The 26,722-nt window shown below is 37.8% G+C and overlaps 1 protein-coding gene across 1 annotated transcript in view; it reads right to left on the minus strand.

The window, feature by feature from the left end:
* Positions 1-592: 592 nt before the first annotated feature.
* INSC (INSC spindle orientation adaptor protein) overlaps positions 593-26,722 on the minus strand; it is a 159,450-nt gene continuing 133,320 nt past the window's right edge. Inside the window, exons 8-13 of the mRNA XM_075425762.1 lie at positions 22,000-22,171; positions 19,746-19,924; positions 7,016-7,082; positions 3,991-4,146; positions 3,244-3,320; positions 593-721 (exon numbers count right to left, since the gene is read on the minus strand). Of these exons, the coding sequence (XP_075281877.1) occupies positions 593-721; positions 3,244-3,320; positions 3,991-4,146; positions 7,016-7,082; positions 19,746-19,924; positions 22,000-22,171 (780 nt within the window). The remainder of the gene's footprint in view (positions 722-3,243; positions 3,321-3,990; positions 4,147-7,015; positions 7,083-19,745; positions 19,925-21,999; positions 22,172-26,722) is intronic.

Consider the following 26,722-nt stretch of genomic DNA (forward strand, 5'->3'; position numbering starts at 1 on the left):
TGTAAGAATGTCCTCTAACCTCATTCCAAGCCAGTATTTGAAAATTTTCTGAGAAATTTTCTCATTTAATCACAGTATGTATTTTCATATTTCTACTAAAAAATAACAAGTTAAGAACTGGACTCAGACTGTAACATCCCTTTAATTTCAATATATATATTTGAAGCTCTAAGGACTATTTTTCTTCTAATGTAGCAAAGGCATTTCTTAAAACATTTCTTAAAAAAAATGCAAAATGTTCTAATTGTAGAAAAATATCAGCAATAAAACATTATTAGTAGCATTTAATATCAAAGCACCAAATTCTTGGCTTCATTACCTTGATTCAATGATATTAAACAAGACAACAACATTTTGTTAGATTGCAGCAATAAAGTCTGTTGACATGTCTTGTCAGGAAAATAAAATTTAAAATTACCATTGCAAACCGCTGAAACAAGTTTGCTCATTCTGTTTCTCCTACAAATCACATGTTCATGGTTTTAAAATAAATAAGTCATAAATAACAATAGGACTAAATCGAAATAAAATTGTGTATGTATTATTATATACCTATCATCTTGATTATTTTTCAAAGGCTTTTGGCTCACGTTTATACAAAGCTCTCTTCCATATTTGTGCATAGCAGAAAGGAATCCACAAGTCTAGGCTTTACTAGCTGCTGAAAATCTGAATCTTCAAGTCCATCAGGACTCATAACTGCTAGTCTCCGTAAGGCTGCCTAGAAAAAGAAAACAACACAATTGTAATACTGTTACACAACTGTAATACTGTTAAGGCTTGACAAAGTTTTCATTGCAGGAATCCATTATAACTATCTCTAAATACCAGCCAAGACTCAGCGCTGAACTGTGCAGGTCTATGGACTGTTCTACCTGGCTAATCTCTTGTTACTGTCTTCATCTGAGACCCCACCTGGAGTCCTGCATCCAGCTCTGGAGCCCTCAGCACAGGGAAGACACGGACTTGTTGGAGTGGGGGCAGAGGAGGGCCGCAAAGATGATTCGAGGCCTGAAACACCTCTGCTATGAGGAAAGGCTGAGAGAGTTGGGGCTTTTCAGCCTGGAGAAGGGAAGGCTCTGGGGAGACCTTATTGCAGCCTTCTAGTACCCGAAGGGGCCTACAAGAAAGCTGGAGAGGGACAACAAAGGCCTGTAGTGATGGAACAAGGGGTGATGGCTTTAAACTGAAAGAGGGTAGATTTAGTTTGGATATAAGAAAGAAATCCTTTACTGTGAGGGTGGTCAGGCACTGGAACAGGCTGCCCAGAGCAGCTCTGGCTGCTCCCTCCCTGGCAGTGTTCAAGGCCAGGTTGGATGGGGCTTCCAGCAACCTGATCAAGTGGAAGACATCCCTGCCCATGGCAGGGGGATTGGAACTGGATGTTCTTTAAGGTCCTTTCTAACCTAAACCATTCTATGTTTCTATGATTCTATGATTCAATGATCTGTCAGATGAATCTCCCCTCAAATGCAGCTATTTCTGGGCACATTACTCTTCGACCTGAGCAGCAAAGACAGTGTGATGTTAAAGAACACAGAGGTGAGAGTCAGAGCACTTTGTCAGTAAACCTATTACTGATCTGCTGCACGTCACACTATCTCTTTGTATCTCAACTGTTCTCTCATCTTTTATCTTATTTATGAGAACTGTAAGCCATCTGATTCAGAAAATGTCTGCTACTGAAGTTTTATGCAACGTCCATAACAGAAATCTTTTAGATACAGTGTAGCAGAAAGAAGCCATACATTTAAAACCATTTGAGAGCCAATAAAACTGCCAATTGTTTTGATTATGAGGCTGCACAATACAAATTACATTGATGTTACTATTATCTTCATAAACTCTTCCCTTCTACCTGTTTTTCTTACTGGATTAAAATATACAACTACATACCTTCTAGCAACCTGACAAGACAGATACAGTTGGAAAGCACGCTGGCTTTCCTCAAGAGCAAAAATTGTCTTCTATTAATAAGGTCTGATAGTTGTGATCAGCTTATCTCTGTGCTGTTTGTCAGTGCAGCACTAACACAAATGTTTATCACCTGCTTCAAAATATAGAAAAAGTAAACAAACAAGGTAAAAATACCAAACAGTACAAGCCCTCAGACTTTAGTGGCAACACCTATCAGAGTCTGAAGCAGCTTATGTTCCAAGGGCAATTTTTTTGCCACATGGTTATCAGAAAGTGTCATCAAGCAGCTACTAAAATCTCAGGAGAAGCAGAATTGCTGAGACAGGCAGGTAATATCTCAGATGATAGGCATGAATTCAAGGAATGTGCAGCAACAACTTCAGTGAGACAGAAAACTCACAGTCTGGTTTGATGCCATCACTCTGTGGCCTCTGCTCTAGCCATACAAGATTAAGAAACCTTCTTGGCATGTACAAAGAATAATCACAGCATTTCTTATGCTCACATTCATACTTTTTTCATCCTGAATGGGTCCTGCTTAAACCAACAAAATTTCTCATATGCTGATACAAAGCTAGCTGTTAATCAAAGCTGCAATAATCGTTGACTTTTACATTTAAACAACATTAATACTAAAAAGCATTGTCAAACAATATTCTTCATTCTTCATCCATCAAAACCTGTCTCTTAAGCCTAGATCACCCAAGTTTCCAGAGTGCTTTCTGCTCACAGAATGCTATGTGAAATTACTCAACTCCGACAGCTGGCTGGGGTTCACAGTCCATGCAGTGCAGGGCCAGCAGCTGGGATCTTTCTCCTAAGCAGAGAAAGTGTTAACCTTCTGTTGGCCGCTCCTTGGCTGGACACTATACTGTCTTGGAGACTCAGATAGTTCTAAGTGGATCATAGTGAAAACACAAAATCTCCTTGCCTCTCTTTGGCCACTTTACATAAATATTTCCGTACAAGTGTGTGTCTGCAGATAAAGGACTGTTACCCCTGTGATTCAAGGCTCATTTCAGCACACATAACATCATCAGAGAATGGAATTTAAGAATTACAGAAACCTTAAATACTGAAGTGGTCCAGTGAATTTTTTTTAGTACTCAGTAGTGTGAAGATGCAGCCATTTTTCTTTATGTGCTTAAATCTTCAATCAGAGGATAAATAATTGACATGGTACAGGATTATGCTTAAGGGGAAAATCAGGAGACCCTGGCATGAATTTAAAACATTCCTGGAATACTTCTGCATTTTGAAATCTAAAAGGCTGTTTTTTCTGCATTTTTCAGGATAAGCATGAAAGAAAGATTAAAATGTACCTACCAGACATGCCACTAAAACAGAATCACTGTTATTTCTTTCAGTTGGTGATCTGCAAAGTTTAATTAGGCGAGGAATACCTGAGTGCACAAAAAAGTATCAGGAGAAATAATTTAGAAAAACTAACTCCTTATTTTGAGAGAAGATCTTTTTTTTAGATATTTCATATTTATTTTCCTTAGTGGATATCATCTCTAATGCAAAGAAGATATGCAAATGCTTAAGAGGCTGTCCATGGAGCTATGCAGCTCAGAGCAGTCACAATTGATAACTGCAAAGCATAAACAGACAAATGTATTGTTTTTACCTGCTATTGCTGTTTCAGAGTGGAAAGTGTGACCTCTATTTCTTCCCTACCAATCCTCCCACATGCCCTTAAAAGACTCCAGCCAAATGAACATGTTGCTTCCTGTTAGATTCATCACATCTGAACCTGCAGGGGTCCAAGTATTCTGTCCACTGACAGATCCTGCACAAGGGTTTAAATAAAGGAATGGTGAAGGCAACACTGTCAGTTGTCACAGTCTGCCACAGCTATGTGTTGGTTGGATGCTGCACCTCAAGTTCCTCTGGGAAAGAAGTTAGACGTTCATTTAGCGCAGCCTCCTCAATCACTCTCTGAACAGACAGTATAGGGAACCTGTTCCATAAAGTGTACCAAGTGGGGCTAAAAATTAAAAAGACCTTCTCCATGACTGGCAGTTACTCCCTTTTTTTCAGTCTGCCGTTAAGCAAGTGATACATCCTTACAGCTGAGTTTTACGGCTGCATCTGCCACTTCAGGATCTCGGCTGAGTCGTGCCAGTGTAACTGCAGATTTCTGTTGGACTCGCTCACAAGCAGCAACTTCTGCTGAATTTCCTGAAGATGATCTTTCAAAGAGCATTTCCATTAAAAGTTGAACACCTAGAAGGATGTAAGAGCCATTGTTATCCTCTCTCCAGCAAAAAACTCAGGCCAAAAAGGCAAAGGGAAAAAGCAGGCTAGGTAAACACAGATCAATCACTACCCAAACAGGGCAGGAAGAATACATGAATGTGGACAGCAATTTGGCCATCAGCATTCAGGCACATCTGATCTGTGCATAAGTTTGCCTTTGCTAGGAAGCTACAGAACTTCTGCAACTAGAAAATATACTAACTCTTCCCTCGTCCACATTCTTGATTCCTCTACAAGTTGATACTTTGGATTTCACAAATTTGTTTCAGTCAAACTAAATGCAATTCTTTATTTGTTTCTAAACTAACCTGAAGGTAATCACTAACCTTAAAACCTGTAGTGACATATTTCAGGTCGCCATATGAAGTTTTTCTTTGCATCAAAGTAAAACTTTTTTTTCAGTTTATGTATTTTTAAGAAAGCTTTTAAATGTTCCTGTCTCAAACTGTTTAAGGGCATTTTAGAATGGGAAATCCTTTAATGAGGGAAATGATGAAATTCTGCCACTTGAAGTTTACTGTGTGACTATTTGCTTCTAAAGAGAGAATGTCATCAATGTCCAATGGTTTCATTAACTTCTTGTTGTCTGTAGGAGTTGATATTCTTGTTGTAGCAGCACAAAAGCAGATGAGATGTACTGATGTCTATTATCTAGATTATTTTAAATGTGAGAACAATTATGTGCTATTAGACTCCATATCCTATTAGGCATTCAGATTACTTCAGGCAGCATCAGAGGTTTTAACTGTTAGAATATTTGCATAAATAATTAAGAGAATTAGCATCAGAATCATGCAGATAGATAGTAGTCAATCGACGTATAAAAAAGTCAAAGTTGAGAAGAAAACATATCTAAACTCTCCAGGATTCAAAGACCCTTGTCAGTTCGTGAATCTGACTTCTGACCAGCATCTGATTATTAAAAAAGCAGGCAGACACAAAAAAACTTTATACACAAGATGAGTGTCAACCCTTCTCAAAAGCCTGGGAGCAAGAGCTGCTGTGTGAACTTCCTTTATGGAGTGTATACACAAACTTTACTTCATCACATTGTGCTTGACAGTCCACATGTGCTCCTCCACCTACTGTAATATCTAGTACGAGTTAGGCCTAGTTGGCATAGCTGTTAGTATAATTTCATGAAATTCAATCAAGTTTCTGCTCTAGTAGAAGTAGATGACATAAGATCAAACACCTGTCCCAAACAACAAAACAGATTTTGGTGTGCTCGAGGTAATAGATGGCCAAACTACATGCCCAATCTGTTAATAATAAAGGAGTACAAAAGCTTCCAGGGCATATCTGGATCGTGAGTCCTAACAGCAAATCAGAAAACAACAGCACAAGTCAAACAGACAAATCTCCGACAAGCTGTTCTCTACCCAATCCTATAATTACAGACCTCTAGGGTTCTGGGAAATGTCAGTGTCATGCCAAGAGTTTCTAGAAAAACCTCTGTGTAGGGAAGCCCCATGTGTCTGCACCAAGAGGTCCAGGACCACTTCTCCAACCTCCAGAAACAAAAGGGGCTTGGATTAGGAGTGTGGCAGGAACCACCACGGGGACCTGACCAACCTCTTTCTGCGACTGGCTGATCCCTCGCATGCAGCAAGGGGGTTGTACAAGAAACCACCATGCTAACCTACCCTGCTCCTCCCCTTCACCGCACTGCCTTCTGCACAGGACTGGGAAGTCAGGTAATTTGTAAAATTGCATCTCTCTGTGATTAAATTGCTTCAGTATCTAGATCCATTCAACCTCCACATTGTCATTGGTCTCAAACTGCAACACCTATCCACCTTTGCAAGGATATCAAATACATACTACCTCTGTGCACACATGGATCACATAAAACAAATCAGTTCTGCCAGTCATACTTTTGTGCACAGAGCTCAAATTTTCCACTGAAATGCAAGAAACATCTAAATCCAATATTACATAGGAATTGGCTGATTCTATTTCAAGACCTGCTTCTATGTAGATGCTTTCTGAAACCCTTTCTCCCAACTACAGTCAGCCATGTCTGAGATGCAAATGGATGCGAACTCAAATCATTCCTGTTCAAAACTTAGTTAAAAAAGTGTGGAAGGGGTATTCCTAGGACATAAAAAGAAATATATGTGAAGCCTCACTGTAATTTAATATCTCTCTCTGCTCCAAAACAAAAAAACCCACTGTCTTACTATATTGCTTGGCAATAAATTTGCTGGTAGGTGTATTAGTAAGGCAGTTACGTCTTCCTCTATCTTTATGCAGAGAATTATTAACCTAACTTCTCAGACTTCTCGTGGGCCTATAACACCTAGGGTTTTTTCAAGATAAAGAATTTCTCATAATGTGATATTTAAAGAAGTGTGGGAAAAAACTGGCAGCTGCTGTATAGTAGTAAAAACTTAATGCTTCAAAATTTATAATACTTCTGTATACATGTGAAAAAAGTGACACAAAATGCAGGTATGGGTGGCTCGGTATCAAATGATGTCCTTCAATGTCTAAGAATTGCCACCTTATACAATGTAATTACCAGAATAAACAGTGTTGAAACAGTTTGTACTACTTTGCTTTGTATCTACGAAGAAGTTACAAACACATAGATAGAACATCAGCTATATGGTCATATATGCAAAGTTTTCTAAAGCAGTGGTAATTTCTTTCAGTTACATAGAACCATCCCAAGGACTCATTGCACCCTGTATATGCAATATCCAGCAGAGACAGAATGCAAAATAAAGTATCATTAGTGAAGCCTTTCTCCTTTACCTTGTAACCACTCCTTTCCCATCCACCCACATTCTCCACAAACAAATACAGAATATAATTCAGCTAAAATACATACCATTTCCTTGAATGATTTCTGAAGCACACTGGTCCAAGACAGACATGTTTGCCAATATTGTTACCACCTGTTATTAAAAAGAGGAGGAAATATGAAGTGTAGCCCTACAATTCAGTAATATTAAATAGCGCTGTGGTTTACAAAATCGGTATGGCAGAAATATGGCAAACCCAATAAAATTAAAAAACATTCTTGTCTATTCCCACCTTTTTGATTTCTCAGGGGTCTTTATACTATATATGGCTTCTAACCAAAATTCAGACAACAAGAAAAGTAAAACCTGTTTTTCTCACCCTCCTATACTCATGCATAAAAGTCTGTCATATCTCCTATGCAGTGAATTTGTTCAGTGGTCAAACTGGTAGAAAGAGGAAGACAAAAATTTATAAAAAACAACCAACCGAAAAAACCCTGGACTCCTGCAAAGAGCTCAACAAGGAGCCGCCCGCCATCATGACCCAATCCTGTAGTCACGTTCCAGCTCAGCAGAGCTCACAGTGAAGACTAAGAACCAGCACATAGCGTACATTCAGTAGTGCTAAGTTATTGCTACCTTTCAGCTTCAGAGTTCAGCTGAAATGTTGATAAATCCTCACAACAGATTTTGAGTTTTGGGCCTTGATTCAAGGGAGTATTTAAGGAATACTTTTCAGTTTTACTGAAGCCAGAAGTTGTGTGCATGTCAAAGCACTGTCCCAAAATAAGCTGGATTCAAAAATCCATTTATACCTTTCCTGAGCTAAGGCCAAGATTAGGTTTTGTACCAAGCGAAGCAAATTTTGAGATCCTGATGTACAGAATTTCTCATCTGAAATAGCATTAACTGTTTTCAAGATCAGGTGTAACTCAGCTTGCTTAAAGTAAAACAGCAAGCCATTGACAGAGACTGGATTATGTGGAGTTGTTGGCTGTCAATCACCCATTCCCTTCATTGATATCATATACTTTCTCTCATACATCCTGCAAGATACTCTTTTTTACTTTATCCTTCAAATAACTTACTTTCTGCATGCAAACATGTCTCAATATTAACAACATATGTGAGAGACCAAGTAATAAATGTTATAGGTCAGTAGAATACAAAATAAAAATAATATTCTTTCTTAAGAGGTTTTAATTTTCTCTATTATAGTTCAGAAAAACAGATCAGCCTCAAGAATAACGGTCAATTTGAGAACTGGTTATCAGCTTTTTAGTGGTATAGTGTCAATTCACAAACAAGCAAACTTCTTAGGTGTAAGTAGGCATGAGATTAAATCATGATTCTGATCTCACTTTGCCATTTTAATAACAAGGATGACTCATTTTCGATGCTGTGACATAAAGTTCTTCCACTTTTGAAGGCAGCGTTACAGTGTTATCTCTCTGAATAAATATACTTACTTAGGATGCAAATGAGTTACTGAAACTCTGAAGAGTGACAGGTAGAAATATGGTAACTCAGTATATGTCTATGTATTTATTCCATATTAATTATTATCTGTGTTTCAGGTAGAGTGTATATGTTTTCTCATTCTAAATTATATCCTGTTAAAGAAAATTGCTTCCTCTATGCAGAATCTGTACCCCATGTGGGTCTCTAAGCAACAGATGAAGAATTCAATTAACCACAATTTGAATACGTGCCAATTATTCCACTGCTTCAAGTTATTTTGTCTAATAAGTATTTTCATACATAAAAATATTTTGTATGCATCTTTTTACACCAAAAATTATTTGAGGCTATATCTGTACTTCCTTTGCGTTGATTATGTGGCCCCTATATTTTGCAATGTATTTATGAACTAGCCTAACGGGTTTATATGTAACCTTCTCCACAGGGGTTTGTAAAAGATCCTTATCATCAATAACTGTCAAGTTCTACCTATATTAACTTTTAAAATCTTAGTAGACTTGAAAGGCAGTTAAACTATAGATTAGCTCACTCCATATGAATAGACTTTTCCTTTCCCCAAAAGGTCCCATTTTCTTGGAATGTAAACGATGTAACATGAAACAGCTTGATGTAAACACATAGTAGGCAAGCTGAATAAAGAGTTGACGTTAAACGCTGTATTTCTCCTATACTTTCCTATTTTACAATTCAGTATACCTGCAGCTTACATGACAACTTTCTCTGTACTACAGATCAAAGTTCAAGGAAGTTTGTACTAAAGATGAACTTTCTAGAGGAAAGCACAAACTTAAATATAGACTCAATTTGCTTTGAAAAGCAACACTTCCATGAGCACTGATATTATTGAAGTCTCATTTCTTTTGGATTTAGAGTTGATCCAAAACCATAAAAAGGACTTTTCCAGTGGCATCTCTCCCACTGTAGTTTTTTTTTTTGTCTAATGATACATAGGCTTACACTGCAGTCTTTATCTCAGCCTCTCTTTCTCATTATCTGGCTCCAAATTTCATAAACCATTAGGCAGTCTCTCAAAAATAACTATGAAGTCCTGTTGAATCAGCAAACCAGTTCAGAAATTATAGTGAGACATGGAGCACACAAACAGATATAGATAAAAGTGACTACCTAAACTTCATTTCCACCAGGAAAATAGATTAAAATCACTGGAAAAAATAGATACAAAAACCTCTTTCAGAAATGAAATAATTTTGAAAGACTTGAAAACATTTAACATGAAATCTCTACTGTTCAACTGTATTATTTAGTATCAATTTCATTAATTGTTGAAGACATTTCTTGTAAAAGAGTAAGCTCCAGGACTATAAAGGACTGGCACCTGAAGCAATTTATGGTTCTTGCAATTTTTCTGGATTCCTAAGCCATGCAATGAAGTTGTAGTCTGCCTAAAGTATAAAAAGGAAAATATCCTGAAGACAGGACACATGAGCTCTGATCGTCTGCCAGTGCTATGATACCATGCAGAAAGTCTGCGCTGAAGCCACCCACAAATTCCTGTACTCTGATGATATCTTGATATATGGGATCTGCAGATGTGCTATTAAGCAAAGACTGTCAGAGATTTTTCCAGAGGAGAAAAAAAAGTTGCTTCATCATATGTGGAAATTTTAATGAAACATATGATCTCACATTCTATTGCCAAATCTAACACAAGATTATAGTGGACTGCCTTAGAAACCATGTGCTGCAAGAACTGATCCCATCCAGCAAAATTCCCTGCCTCAGTGCCCCTATGTCTGCTAGGTAGATCTGTTCTGGAGCTAGATCATGATCTCCAGTACATGTATTCTAGCAGAGTTCTCCAATAGACTAACCCGGGCTAGTCCACACTCTGGTCTCTGTTTTCCAGATCCATCAAAAATTGCAGGTGTTTCTCTATGGCAGGACTCTGATAAACCTAGTGGCTGCAGCTTTCTTTGTTGGAACTGACAGTCCTAAAACCACTGTAATGAACACTGCAGAAAAATAGACTTGATCAACAAATAATGAACTAGTACATTTGTTTGCCACCAGATGAAAGGTGAATTATTCAAGTCAGTGTCACATGATTTACAATACTAAAGACAACCAGAGGAACAGGCCTCAGGTTAATCCCTGCATTCACCACCTACCTGTTAATATGTTCTATGCAATATGCACTTAAACCATGTAGTAGTGGGACACAGTAAAACACAAAATACCAGGAAAAGAAGTCTCAGAGCAGCTCATGGTTTAGCACCTTTTGAAGAGGCACCAACTTATCAAAATACTAAGATGCAGATAGTTCTACTGGGACTAGTGAGATTTTTTCACAAGACTAGGAGACTAAGGAATTCACTTTCAGAGCTTAAAAAACCCTTACCCAAAATCAAGAAGTTTTGAAAGTTCACATTTAAATGATTTGCTCGTGAACTAAGTATGGAGGGATAGTTGGGGAATAGGGGGCTCCCTTTTAGGTCCATGGAAAATTTCCCTATTTAATAAATAAACTTAAAAAAAATAGAGGTATTTCCTACTTTTCAAATGTCAGTACAGCATCATGTTGCTAGTCTCGCAGATGCCCTGGAAATTAATCTAAAACCTAACTAAAAATCTCTATTTCTACAGGCAAAATAGGTAAACAGATAATAAACACAGGTAAGTCTCTGTTGTGACAGTATCATCCATCATTATAAAATTGGCAGTGTTTACTCTAGTAAACAAAATCTATTTTTGTAATTTGCAAAGTGTTTTTAGTTCCACATAGTTTCCCTCCATTCACCCAGACTTTCACATACACTGAATTTATGAATGATGAACCTCCCTTTTCAGTTCTGTTGTCTGCTTTGCACTGAATCATAGGAATTTCAATTGTTAAGAATGATTTAAATTTGAGAAATCATGGTTAATTAAGAACCTTTAGAACAGTCTTGCTCAAAACCTCTTGAAGAACAACAGTCATCTTGGAAATTCTCTTGCTAAAAAAATGTAATGACTAACACTATAACTCTTTTCCTTCTAAGCAACTAACAGTGACTAATACTCATTAACCAGTGCACAAAGGTACTGAATGTTTGTTGCAAAAGTGAAAACTAGGTGAAAATGCTTTGTTATAAACTGATACCTACACTGAGAGTGTAAATCTCAAATGCTTTCAGCAACAAAGAATTTAAACCTAAAAAGCACATAAAAAAACAGAAGGTTTCTTGGATAACTTTCCCCTAACAGGAGATTTAAGATGATATAAAAGTGTTTCTCATTATAGTGAAACCAGCTGCTCAGGAAGAAAGATGCAATAGGATTTGGAAGATGAAAGCACACATTTTAGCCTTTTAAGGGGGCAATATCTTTCACATTTTAGGGTCACTTACCTCACTCGGGGGAAGTGGAGGTGTCTACAGAGGTGGAAGATGTGATGCTAATATACCTTTGTTGATAATAAAGGCCCGCTGTTCAGTAAGCTTTTATTGACAGTCTCAACATAAATAGAAAGACATAAGCTCAAAATGAGAATTAGCAAGTAATTTGAGTGACAAAGTAGATCAATATAGAATTGCTAATTCTCTTAGTTAATTCTCCTTTAAGGCTGATTTATTGATAAGTAAAATTAAATTTTCTACATAAGAATATTTCGTAATTCGTTCAAAACGAATGTCATAGGTATAAATCAGAGCGTGTCTGCAAAGTTCCAAATACCCATCTTCAGAAACAAAGGAGCATCTGACAGCTAATAAGAAGCAAGATGGAGTCTTTGTTTCTGAATGTACATTAAAAACATCTGAACTTCACAATTCAAGATCAATCCAAAGGGGGACAGTTTTGCTTTTGCTGAGTAGATACAGCAGGGGTCAACAATGGACATTACATAAATCCGAGGTAGAAAAATATTTCAGGATGGTATTTATTGGGAGAGAAATCTTTGCTAAGAAATCTCTTGAAATTTTCTCTGGGACATTATATTGCTTGAAATACAAAATCTAATTTCCATCACTTCTGATAGCCATTTTTTGTGGTTGGGAATTCAGTTTTCTTCCTGAAAACAGAGAAAAAAATGTACCTAGATAGATAGATCAATAGGTCTTTCTGTCACCTGACTGGAAGAGGCAAACTTCTTCATAAAATAGTAATAGCAGTTAGGGACAGCATCTGCTTGCAAAGTCTAGGCCTACTCTGAGACTGTGTCAGGGAAATATGGTCTTGGAATGCTGAGGCAGAGCAACAGAGACTAAAACTAAAGGAACCTTACCCTGTGGAATGAAGGATGTCTTCACTACATTTTTATTTACTTTACTTCATATTGCTAACTAATGCAGCGAAGGAGTAGGCAGAATACCCTGGTTGTCACATTTTTTGTTTTAAAGAAGCACATAGGAAATGCATCCTGCATGGGTCACAGGGTGAATGGGCATGTCCCATAAAACAGGTCATCTAACTGTAAAACAGTGATGGAGCTAGAGTGTGACTCCTCCGTCACTTCTGAGGCCACAGTTTTCTATATTTCAGATGAAAATCCGGGGGAAAAAAATAATCAGCCCTCAGATTTCCTTCACGGTATTGGAAAGCTTCTTAGATACTGAAACTGGATGATCAACCAAAGGCCCCTAAGACATCTGGTCTCCCTAGAGCAGAGCACAATTTGGCCTAAGCCAATTCAAAGTTGTAGAAAACAACTTTGCTTGTCTAGCTAGTCTAATTGGAATCAGGTTTGAGTGTGTGGGAGGAAACTTAATTACTCCCATTTTAGAGGAGGCAGAAAGTGCAGAGGACTAGTTCAACTGCCACTAACTCTAGCAGAGTGGTCAGGAAGTAATTTCTGGTGCCTGTCCTAGAAGGTCATACTTTTCTACTTGAGGAGGAAAAAGAAACAAGAAACTGTTATCTGTAGAAACACTGTTTGTGAGCTCTCCTGCTCAGAATCAAAGCTGAAATCACAACCTTCACCTAGGCAGTGACTATGTTTTGGAAAAAAAGATCAGTGGCAAAACTCGGAGGCTGTTCGAAATCTGCTGTCTCATTTCCTGAAGGACTGAAGACAAAAAGATGAAAAATGCAGCAAAATGCATGCATAACCATCTCTGACTTACAGCTTTGTCATTGGCCAATGGGATCCTGGGGTGCATCAAGAAGAGTGTGGCCAACAGGACGAGGGAGGTTCTCCTTCCCCTCTACACTGCCCTAGTGAGGCCTCATCTGGAGTACTGTGTCCAGTTCTGGGCTCCCCAGTTCAAGAAAGATGAAGAGCTACTGGAGAGAGTCCAGCGGAGGGCTACAAGGATGGTGAGGGGCATGGAGCATCTCCCCTACGAGAAGAGGTTGAGGGAGCTGGGCTTGTTCAGCCTGAAGAAGAGAAGGCTGCGAGGGGACCTTATAAATGCCTACAAATATCTGAAGGGTGGGTGTCAGGAGGATGGGGCCAAGCTCTTTTCAGTGGTGCCCAGTGACAGGACAAGGGGCAATGGGCACAAACTGAGGCACAGGAAGTTCCATCTGAACATGAGGAAGAACTTCTTCCGTCTGAGGGTGACGGAGCACTGGCACAGGCTGCCCAGGGAGGTTGTGGAGTCTCCTTCTCTGGAGATATTCAAGACCTGCCTGGACAAGGTCCTGTGCAGCCTACTGTAGGTGACCCTGCTTCGGCAGGGGGGTTGGACTAGATGACCCACAGAGGTCCCTTCCAACCCCTACTATTCTGTGATTCTGTGATTCTGTGCTTCTGTACAGCCTGCAGCAAAGACTCTTCTTTATAGTTTCTGCAGTAAACAGCCCAGCACCAGCCTGATTGTACAGTGAACCTGGCAGGCAAGGGCAGAAAATAAAAACTGCAATGAATTGTGCTGATGTAGCGTGTTTCCTCTCAAGACACTTTACACTAAGTGCGATGTCTGCCCAACTTTACAGATGATTAAACAAAAATGCAGAGAAGTTAAATTGCTTCATCAAAATCAGAGCAGCAGCAATATTAGGAATTGATCCCAGGAGTAAAAATCTCACCACACTAAGCTAGCAAAGAATAGCAGAGTTCTTCAACTGAGTTGAGATTTTACTTCCAACTGAACCTCTTGCTTTGCAAGTTGGTGCACATTGTCTTATCCTGCATCAAATCTAAATGTGAAAGGCATAACTGTAAACTAAACAGGCATTTTGTCTCAATAAGATTTAGTGTTTAAGAGAGAGAGTCAGTGTTGGACCCCTGAAATGTAACAATCCATAACAATGACCACATAATGCCAGTCAACACTGTTACTTATATTTTTATATTGTTCAAATGTATATGTAAAAAAAAGAGATAACCGGTTAAAAAGAAAGGAAGGACATCAGGGAAACAGTTATAGTCTTATACAGAAAACTAATGAGGGTATAAATGATATAATAGCATGGTTAAAGTTCAGATACTGTCATGTGACTTTTGGCCTAATTTTCATTTTTGCATCTGTTACTGGCAGTCTTGTTTAATTTCTTAAGTTTTTTTAAAATAACTTAATTATGTAATCTACCACACTTCTTTCCAGCTATGCTAGTTGAAAACATGTTTTCTCAGTGTGATCTAGTCAATACTGGAAAGGATCACACACTTTTAGCGTATGGTTTACCAACCACAGGTCACAGCCAGAACACCGAGAGGGAAGGCAATTCTAACCACGCAGCTAGTCATCATTAAACTGATGTCAGAGTTGGATATTAATGGAGACCTGTGCAAGAATACTGTGCAGATACCCTTTTACGACCTAGTCATTCTTACATAAAGGCTTTGTTTTGCATTTTTACTCACAGTGTGTAAATCTACAAAAGTGTGTTGAAATGCAGGAAAGATGTGTGAGCATGCAGTTCAACCATTTGGGACTGTCAAATATTACTTGCAGCTGATCTTGAAAACAATTTTCAAAAACTAGACTGGAAGCTTAGATCTTTTGAAGTCAGACGTGACAGAGGCAGATGACCAAGCTTTGCTCCTAACCCTGTCCCTGGCTGCTTGTCTAACATGCCATAGGTGATTGAATCCCAGGGTATGACGTGCATTTCTTCTCTGGGAAGGACCAGCCCATGGCTCAGCAGTGGAAGAGAAAGGGAGCTCCCCCTTCCATGCTTACTTTTCTCCAAGAAGAGAGCTTTAAAAAGCATAAATGAGGACTTTTCATGAACTGCCTTCCCCCTGACCAGCAATGATTTTGTCCAATACTTCTTGTCTGATATAAGGAAGACAGGCACCTAACATGGGCTGCACTGCTCAAACTCTGCTTCAGGCTCCCTGTTCTTGTTGGCCCATACTGGCTTCCATACATACGGGAAAATTTCGACAGCAGTTTAACAGAATGGAGTCAGGAATCCCATAGTCTTCATGACAACAAGCAGAAACAAAAAGCAGTTGGCAAGGAGTAATTCCCCAGTATTCAAGAAACTCAGATTGAGAAGTAGTACAGCAAGTTCCTTTCATCAAGACAGGGATTTTCAAAAGTCTAAAAGAGTTGTTAATATTCTTCTCATTAAAAACACTGCTCTCAAAGTCTTTCACTGGGTGTTAGGCAACATTTTAAAATCAAAATTTCTCTATGTTAAAGTAACATCTGTCTCTGCTCTCATTTTGACCCTACAGTCTACCTTGTAAGAGAAAAAAGGGGGGAAAAAGGCAAAAAAAGGAAAACACAAATGCCCTGAAAAAAATGGAAGAGCAGAGAATAGCATCTGGAACCTAGAGGAACAATAGTATTAAAGGTTTCAAATCTTAAATGAGATGGAACGTCTTAGCTTCAGAGCCTGCAGCATCTCCCAAACACCAAGAAAACAGGAACAAATTTAGTAGAAATAAAGACAGCAACAATTTCCATTTTCTCCTTCCAACTTTAAAGCCTTTCTTCACCTCAAACTTTTAAAAAATGTAATTCACTGATTTTAGACCTAGAAATAACCACTTTAAAATTGTTCACTGCACATTAATTCTTTGTCTGCCTGAATAACAGAAGATCAGAAGCTGTTAGACTGTACCTCCACAACTTCACAGGTAAGGTGAGAATACTATCAACACTGAAGAGACAAGTGGGAATGCAGAGAAAAAAATTTTATTATATATAAACATGCTGTGCAGAAACATACATATTTCATATTTTTCTGTGTAGAGTCGAAGATGATGGTTAAAGCAAAGCAGTCTCTGAATGATAAGGGTTTTGGCTAACCACTTCTTCTGACAGTGTTTTAATTCCATTAAGACATCTGACTGTATGCATTACACTGCTGAATTTAGGCATGAACCCTGCTGAAAGGAGATTTTGATGCTCCTTTGAAGTAAAAAACCTGCTATCCAGAAAATAAGTATCTGCAGCAAGAAAAAGAACATGGCACATTCGAATCCATTTTGACCCAAAACTAGAGGCTAAGGCATCTGGAAATTATTGCTTTATCTGACAACTCTTAGACAAAGTATTTTGTTATAAAACTAAGCAATCTCAATGTAATACTGCTGGTTACAGAAGCAATACGTGCTTCTATAAGATGGACAATGATTATCTTCTTTGTCATTAAGTCCAGCACTCAGTTCTAGACTTCTTACCTGACCTAATCTAACACTGTCTGGGAGATGAAAGAGGAGGGAGGTTGGTTTTTGGATAGCAAAGGTGGGAAAAGTTTGTTATCATTTGCACACAAAAGCTTTTCAGAAGTCAAAATACAGAACACTTTTAGAGATGCTTGAGCAGAAAAATATGTTCTGCAGGCAACACAAAATGCATCCAACATCCAGTTCCTCGGCAGAATGTTAGTTATTTATACCATCGTGGAGGGTAATAACTGACCAGTGCTAGCTGTCCTTAGAAAGGTTGTGTAGAAGGACGCACTGTGACTTTAAGATGACACAAAATGGCACAAATGAAAACAAAACTCACTGTCCCTTTCTTGCATTTCAGCCATCTTTCTCCCATTTTTGGCTTACAGTGGGCATGCTTCAGTCTATTTTAACAAATTACAACATTCTGAAATCAGCAGTAATGCTAAACTAGTAATGTATTTACAAATACTGGGTAGTTTTCTATAGGAGAACTGTGTTACTTAAGATGAAGCTTGGTATGAAAAACACAGCTGAGTTTGAGGGGCTCTTTTATAACATTTTATGATAATTAGACCGTATTTTGTTGTAGTTGTTATGCATCTTATTCTTATTTTGTTTAATTATTTCAACATTTCATATAGCTTAATGGATGCATATTCCAAAATAAAACCCTGAATCAAAAAATTTCCAAACCTACTCAACTGTAATTTACGTGTCCTTAGACAAATGTCTACTGACTAGGACATAATAATATATATAACAGGAAAAGTTAGTAATTATATTATATACCTAAAAGGAATTAAAGTATATATACCAAAAGCCAAAATGGCAAGTTAGAATACCTTTAAAAAATATAGCACTGTAGTGTTGTTTTTCTCTCTACTGAGTGTGTTTTCCTCATTGCAACAACGAGGCACAGCGCAAATTAAAAAGCAAAATATTCCATAAAACTATCATAATTGGTAGATATTCTCCCACCTCTCCAATATAACACTGAAACAAGTAACCTTTTGAAATGTAAACAATCTACATGAACACACATTTGTTCGGGATTTCAAACAAAGGCTTCTCTTAAGTTTGTTGCATTCCCCAAACTGCTTGACTAACAACACTGACAGCTCTTAAGGCAAGATGAGCAGCATTCAGATTCCACCTGAGCATCAGGTGCTCAACAACAGAACAACACAAGGGAGGATTTTATAGTCCCCATTGCTGCAGAAATAACAGAGAGTCAGCTCAGAAACTTACTGCAGCACATCGCAGAAAACATCACATCTTTCTGATTTAGATTTTCATTCCAAGAAGGAATATAAGCGGTTATTGGGGGTGAAATCTCCTCAATTCTTGGAAGGCAACCATTCAGTTCTATGTTACTCTAGTTAATGAGATGTTCTGCAAGCTGCAAAAGGTCTGGAACTAGTCTGTTACCTAATAAAGTCATACACATTTCTTTAAATATCTGCCTTCCTCATACTTCAAGGGGCTTGCTATGCTACCCACAGAGCAAACTGCCAACTCACAGCTGACTGGAGAACTAAGATGAGAGCAGAAATAAATAAGAAAATCAAAACTAAGAGAGCGTACAGGAGGAATAAAAAAAAGAACATGAAAACTTTTACAGGTGTGATAATAGTATACATATGTAGTAGTAGTATATAGCCATGTCAAACACCACAGCCGATGTCCTTGACTTTGCCCAAAGAGCAATATAGTAATTATGGCTTAACTCCATCTTTTCATAAACACTCCAGAGCTGTAAAACTACTGAGTGCTCTTAATATAAGCTAAAGCAGCCCTAGTAACCCCTCTAGCACACCAGTGATCAGTTTCTCAGGTACCTTGTGTCTGGATTCCCATGGCATGGCTCCTGTTGAAGGGTACACAGAGTTTACTGTGGTAGTGCAGATCCCTAGTCTACCATAAACCATCTTTTGGCTACTTCAGAGGTGGGAAGGGGATGGGCTTGTGAGGCCTGAATTACGGACTTTTTGTTATATTCACAATGTGGCATAAACAGAAGTAGGTTAACAGAGCTGACTAGCAGCCTTCATCCTTAATAATAGCTACTGAAACCCTCAAGCCTTATACTTGTTACTCTACTGAGGCAAATTCATCACTGAAATGCCAAATAAGCAGTGCTTCTGCAGCACCCCATTGCATGGCAGTACCTGAGAGGAACAGAAGAATTACCTCTGATTTCATCTATGCATTAGCACTAACCTTTAATTTTCTGTGTCACTTTACTAAAGAATCTGGTGAAAGAGAAAAGAAAATGCAAAAAGTCAGTGGTATTTGCCAGTAAAACTTGCAAACCATCTACCACACTGTTAGGACTTGATCCAAAGCCCACTGATGTCGATGGGCTGAGGATCAAATCCTTCTTCAGCTTTTGAAACTATTTCATCTTTGAACTGACAATTGTATATTTGGGCTGCAGTCTCCATATATATCTTATTTGCCCATGATCTGTCCAATCAAGTTGTGAAAACCTCCAAAGATGGAGAGTCCACAGCCTCTTTGGGTCTCTGTGTCACTGTTTGTCCATCTTCATGATGAAAAAAAGAAAAATAATTTAGTATCTTAGAAATACAGAACTTTGCTCTTTTTTTCCACAAAATCACATTAAAAGCAGTCATATTTCATAATGCACATAATAAAAAAGAACAGAAGCAGCTAAAGAAAGAGCCATACATTGAAAAGAGCCAAGAATAGAAGACACGAAAGCGATTTAGATTTGACTATGTCAAAACAGACACAGAGCTGAAACCTGTTGACTTTTACACAAATAAGATCAGACAGCATCTTGCTGAGAAACTACTCACCTGATCTCGGGAATATGGAGTATCCACTATGTGTTTGTCTGAACATGCTGCTAGAAGAATCTTCATTGCATTTAACTGGAGCAATATTTCACAAGCCATGGTATCAAAAAAAGTAATATTGGCAAGAGCTGCTGAAGCCAGCAGGAAAACTTCACCAGAGGAGGCTTCTTGGCACAGTTCTAGAAATGCAGAAAATAAGTTGAATAAAATTCTCTCCTTCATTGCAAAAAAACATTATTATATGTTTCAAAGCAATATTTAAACATCTGCTACTTGCATTAGTAATCTTAGTATCTAAGACCAAGTTCATAATCATCAAGATAAAAAAAGAGAAAACATAAAAAATCAAAGAAAATCATCTTAATTTTGTCAATTACATAGTATGTCACATTGTTAGGGTGCTTTATAAGTGATATTAACATCAGGCACCTTCATTTGAACCACAAGAGCAGGGAAAGATGGTGAACGTGAACCTAGACATGAAGTGTTTCTAACATTCATCAATTAATGAGATGGTCTATACCGTTCTACAGGGAATATTCCACTGAATGATGTTCAACATAAAGTTTGCTATAACTAAATAAAATTAAATACAGGAGGCAGAAGGCTAACAGTAACTGATCCATAAGAGAATAATTCTGCTATATATCCTCTTCTGTAGAACAAGATATGTGTACATTTTGCCTATCTCTAAACCTGTTTCTCTATAGTCAAAGATCATCTTGCATATTTTCCAGCTTCAGTAAGAAGTGCTGAAGACACAGCTCCCTTGTAATTCCTTGCACACATGTATTTTAACTAAGATACCTGGCAACTGGATTTCAGCATGGTTTAAAAATTAAACATATTACAGTAATTCAATTACTAAGTTATAAATATTACAAGGAAACTGGCATGTGATTACTGAAAGGGCTCTTCCAAAGTTATACATGTTCTATTTTTAATGCTCACATTTCTTGGGCAGACTATATACTACTGCGTCTTGTGAAACTGAAACTGTGACAATTGGGGAAATGCTCTACCTCCTAATATCTTCTGGATAGGCTGTTCAGATTGTTCCTTGACTGTGGTACGTTGCAATAACCTGGAAAATCATCTTAAATAAATCAGGTCAGATGCCTCTAGCAGTCTAGCTACAGCAGAACCAAGCTCAGCATCGGTTAATTCCACCCATCCTATTCATGGCAGGTTTGGGGCAGAACCTTCAATATTTGTTGCTGGACAATCTGGTCATCAGGAATAAATTGTTTCCTTGATTTCTACAGCACTAGTTCTGTCTGGGCATATCAAAGAATGCCTAAATACATCTCAGATAATTCCCAGCCACTGCAGATTCCTCAGGCACTGGCACTACTATACTCTTTTCTTGTTCTATTTAAAACAAAAAAAAAGCTTGAAAATTGGAGTGCTGTCATTTAACTGTAACCATTGGCCTCAGTAGAGAAATGTCCAGATGTGTTGATATATTATAGGTGAGAAATCAAACTAGATGACCTAAACTGTACTTTCTGACATGAAGCCCTGGGAACCTCTGAATTTTCAGGATCAGAGAGAAGAAGAGAATGTTTGACTGAAAGCTACTAGTATTTGAGAGGGATGGAGCACAGTGCCAGAAATAAGAGATTCCTCTCTTTCGAAAGTCATGAGAAATATCATCTTATTTTTCTGAAGTGTCCTTACTGACCCAGGTTAAGGAAAACCTTGCTTTTACCTTCACCTCATTTTACCATGGATCAGAGGCCTAGACAAGAAAGACAAACCTTTTATTTTCTTGTAACAGTGCCCATAGATTATACTATATGTACTTTTTCTCTGAGTATCATACAAATGTAGAGGCAGTGGTGAGCTTGAGTTCTAGCAAGTTTAGAAAATGCAACAGGCATAAAGGTTAGCGACTATTAGAAACTGCTCTTCTGCAGACAAACATGGAACAAGAGGATACTTTGCTGAGTCTTTTCTGTGGCTCTAGTGGTGGAATTTCACACAGTTATTATTTTGACAAATATACATAGATTCTATTCAAATATAGATTGGAGTAAAAAATACTATGTAGTTGCAGAATGCCCTGATTCAGAATTAAAAATTACTGGGTTCCTTCATCTTTTAAGGACAGAATGGCAAACATTATTTCACAGAATCACACAGAATCACAGAATGGTAGGAGTTGGAAGGGACCTCTGTGGGTCATCTAGTAAGTCCTACCCCAACCTGTCATTTAAACTGGAAAGACTCAGAAGTCCCATAAAGAACTTACTGACAAGTGCTGTTACAATTTCTTCCATATGTTCCAGAAAGCTGCTGAGATGCTGAGTGAACGTGAGTTGTGGAGATGTGATCTGTGCAATTACTGCTGCTGCCTCTGCATGAGTAGCTTCGGAATGGGTGTTATCAGTAAGAATGTCAGCCAGGCACAGTATCCCATCAGCCTACGGAAAACAATAGGTATAGGTTGGAAATGCTTCAGGAAATACTTTTGCAACCAAAGATGGGTTTACAGTTCTCTCTTCTTGGCTGTGGCTAAACTACTCAGTTTATTTTCAAAAATGACTTAAACTTAGTGGCATTATGACATAAGAAGTTGCAATTTAGCAAATACAAATGAGTTCAGTGTAAAAGTTTGTTGACCAGCAAAAAGTCTGGCATTTCATTCTCCCTTAATGTTTCTGCTGAATTGATTTTGGTCAAACAAATAAGTCCTTCTGACAGATATCTCAAGTTAAACATTAATGAAAAATAAGCAAATGCTAACTGCTACTATGCCACAGCCTCATTTAAGCTCTCGCCTGAGTGTGTCCCACTGAGAGACTCAAGCCTGAGTGTGCAGTTAAGTTCTTCATAGACATATTTTTTTGCCATTTCTTTTCTGAATTTGTCACAAAGCTAATGTCAGGATCAAAAAATACTATCAAAGAGAGGGCCTGGCCAAGCTGCACCTGATGGGTTTGCACAGCTCTCACGTTAAAGCTAGGTCCATATATCCCTTTCTTACTTGGAAAAGAAACAGAAAAATTAGTATAACGTACATAAGGTTATGCTTTTAGAGTCTGAAGTGTTCTAAGCCCATTCCTTACACAGCTTAGGCAGATACATCATATAGGCACACCTTGCTCTGGATTACAGGAGACCTATTGCCATGGGAGACTGCGACAGAGCATAGCCAATGGGATAGCTTAAACTGCAGAAATGAATCATCTGTTAACAACCAAACCCAGCAAAGGAAGATTCTCTGTAGACAAGGACATAATCTGTGAATTTTCAAGTTAAGAGGACTATGTTTCTCCCCCTGTTTAATGTATCCCTGAATAATTCTTCACATTGTCAAACAGGCAGGTAGATGTGCTTAAAGGGGACAAGAGCGTGAAGATTTATGTAATTAATTATGGACATGTTTATGTCAAACCCACATAAATTCACTAATTAAAATCTTTACATTAATGAAACTAATGTACCTATAGGGACAGTTTACAAATGATCAGAACTTTTAGAAATTTAACTGAGTATCTCAAAAGCTGACCTTATTTATTTATTTATTTAAAGTTCTGAAAAAATGTGGGGTCTACTGCCTTGTATATTGCTTGGACTCTTTATGAAGAGGAGTTATGAAGGCTTAACACTGAAATATACATTAATAGTCAAACAAAAACAAACCCACATTTGTGTTGTACACTCATCAAGACTCTTTTGCAGGTCTGTTGTTCAGACTGCATTCTCTGTCTATGCAAAGCTTCCTCAGAATGCGCATGTTAAGTCCTATCCATTACCTCCACAATAGGTATTTAGCAAATCTCTTATTCGTGTTTTTGTTATTTATTAATACAGAATGTTGAGTTATCTTAATTACTTATCCTGCAATGGGCATGAATTAAATTATGTGATAAGATGTGACAGTTAATGTATTTTACAAGAAAAGCTCTCAGATTGATGGGAGCAAAAATTACCCTCTGGAAGATCATTCATTGTGATGCACTTTTTAATAGGCAATAGACTATATCATTGGAACTCTAATAACACAGATAAATACAAAAGAAATTATATCTCTATTTTTCCTCAGATTACAAATGGGATTTAGTATAGTAGCTCAAGTACTGGCAAGAAGAGGAAGAATAAATTTTCAATGTTAAACTTTTTCGTGACAAGCTTTCAACATTAATCTACCTACAGCAAAATATTTCCTCCTAGTTATGGCAGAATTCTACAGCTTGAAACAGCAGATTCACATAATTCACTTGACTTCAAGGTATATTAATAGATCTCAGTGTCAAGAATTAATATATGTCCTCACAAGATGATTTAGTAGCCAAAGTATGCTAGACAATATCATATGCAAAACCCCCAACTTTGTCACCTTGAAACCTCCCCAGATCACACCTTGTCTGGGGTCCAAAGGATGCTAATAATAACAGTCAGTATAAAAAGTTAAATATATTCCAAGGCATTCAAAAAATACGTCACAAGAAATTTCTAAGATCTGGTAACAGGATACAGCACTCTTCAGTTCTAAATTTACTAGTTAAAATTTACTTGGCCAACTCTTACTCAATGACCTTGACAAAATTGCTTTAGAGTAGTTTTATGCTATTTCAGAACAAGTAATGGCTTATGAAACACGGGTACAAGCACATGCTTAGATTTTTCCATCACTGCTGATTGTTTATATCTACACAATAAAATACAAGCTTCTAACAATACAAGGGCTCTACTCAACTTTTAAATTACATATGTGATTTTTTTATTTGCTAAGTAAATGTTTTTAGAAATTGGGAGTTGCTGAATTGTAAATAGAAGTGGATATATGTTTTTATTCAGTATAAAGATAAAATACATATTTTGTATCCATGAGAGCCAGCACTAGTTAGCTTTTCTCCTTTCTATTCAGAAAGATGTAAAATACTAACAAATTCAACCTAAAATTTGCTCTATGCAATTTTGTCTCCAGTCTTAAATAAAGAAAATAGAATAAAATAAAATAATTCTACTCCAGCAGGCAACCCCATTTATAAGTGCCTAGCAATAAATTTTAAAATGACAGGGGAACAATCTAATAAAAGCACTTTAACGTCCAAAAAGAAATTGCTGCTCAAAGCATTTTTATAATTAGCTTTCACACTGAAAGGAACTTTGGATGGCTGCCCTGTTTTCTGTTTAATTTTGGTGAAGTAATCAGCTAAATGTCAAATCTGTTCATCACCTTGGCAATACAAAAGAACCAGTTAGCCAGATAATGGAAACAAATGAATTCCATGAACGCAACAAGATGCTGTGGAGACCCTGCATTTGAGGAATGGCGTTGAGTAAATGCTTGATCACTAATATTTCAATATTGATAACTGGAAAAATGCCAAGAATTTACATCCTTGTGATCATAGCCCTGTTACAGAAACTTAATCCAAGTGACAAAATAAATACGTGACTGCTTTACTGCATAGATCATGTCTTATGAAAGGAAATAATTTCTTTTCTCTGCAACAGGAATGAATGAGTTCTGGGGCAGCCCTCTTCTTTCTTCAGTGTACCTGTTCGTCCTCCTAAAAATATTAAATAAAACTAGACATCTGTTAAATATACCAATACAGAACTTGGGATGAATTACATTAATGACTTTATAATTTTAAATATTACATAAAACAACAGTCTTAACAGTTTGCTTTCTACAAGGAGGTTCAAGGCAGGCTTTCCGTGCCACTCTGGGAATGAAGAACCATTGCCTTCTTTCTAATAAGGTCTGTCTTCATTTGTATAAAACACTGCTGAAGGCCTTTGCTCATACTATGACTTTCTCCAACATTCCTATTTGCCCACTCTTAACACTCAGATGATCTCTACATATTGGTAAACTTTCTCAAATGTGTTTTTTTTTGCATTCTCTAAACTGATCTCCCAAGTCATCTTGCTGAGATTGGAAAACCTTACAGACTATCAGCTGATTTCCCACTGTCAAATCCATGAATAACACTATCAGCCTACAACTGGGTACTTCTGGTAATCAGCACCAGCAGGTTCCAAAGCAGTTTTAAAGGAAGAATGGAGGGGAGGTGTTGAGATCCAGATACAAAATCGCAAAGGGGATTGACTCTCAAACATTATCTCAACCTTCCCAGGAGGGTAGATGAAAATTTCAAAAGCAGAGGCTGCATCAAACAGTCAAGAACTGACAGATTAGAGTTGTGTTTTCTTTATTCCTTCACACATATTGTATATTAGCACCTCCAACTTGAAGCTACGATAGGTTACCTATACAGGTGAAGATATGAACATTAGCAGACTAAATAGAAACTACATAGCTGGATAAAAATCTGAACACGTTAAAATTTATGGGATGAGGAAGAGGGAGACAGGGAAGGAAGGAGGGAGGGAAGGAAGGAGGGAGGGAGGGAGGGAGGAAGGGAGGAAGGGAGGAAGGGAGGAAGGGAGGAAGGGAGGAAGGGAGGAAAAACTATCATATTCAGGAAATGTTTTAATCCCCTTCTCAGCATTCTTTGAACACAATCTACTTCACTTCCCAGACCATCGCATGAACCATGAAGTCTCTTCACTATTCTGGAACTCCACTGAAAGTGTCATCCAGCAGAATCCATGTACCGTTATTTTGATGAACTGTTACTCGTTAAATGAATTCCTGATCATCAAGGATGAGGTATATCCCGTGTCAACTTCTGTAACTGATTCTGCACCTGTAGAAGGCCTACATGTCTTGTTTAATTTCGGCACTGAAAGAAAGGAAGGATAAAGGACAAAAGTATTCTACCTTGCACACAATGATTTTTCATATTTGAACAGTTGCCCTGCCAAGTGCTCTGCAAATAAAAACTGCCTTAGCTCCACTAGCTGAGAACTGTGCTGATTTATAACACATTAAGATTTGGTCAGCTATTTTAAAGTGAGATGATATATTAATAGAGCAATGCCATTAAAATTTCCGCAAATACTATTCCAAGTAATCAAAGCTACTGCAGCAATTCCATAGCAGCAGCAGTGAA

This window comes from Opisthocomus hoazin, chromosome 7 (genome assembly GCF_030867145.1).
Source record: "Opisthocomus hoazin isolate bOpiHoa1 chromosome 7, bOpiHoa1.hap1, whole genome shotgun sequence".
NCBI classification, from domain to species: domain Eukaryota; kingdom Metazoa; phylum Chordata; class Aves; order Opisthocomiformes; family Opisthocomidae; genus Opisthocomus; species Opisthocomus hoazin.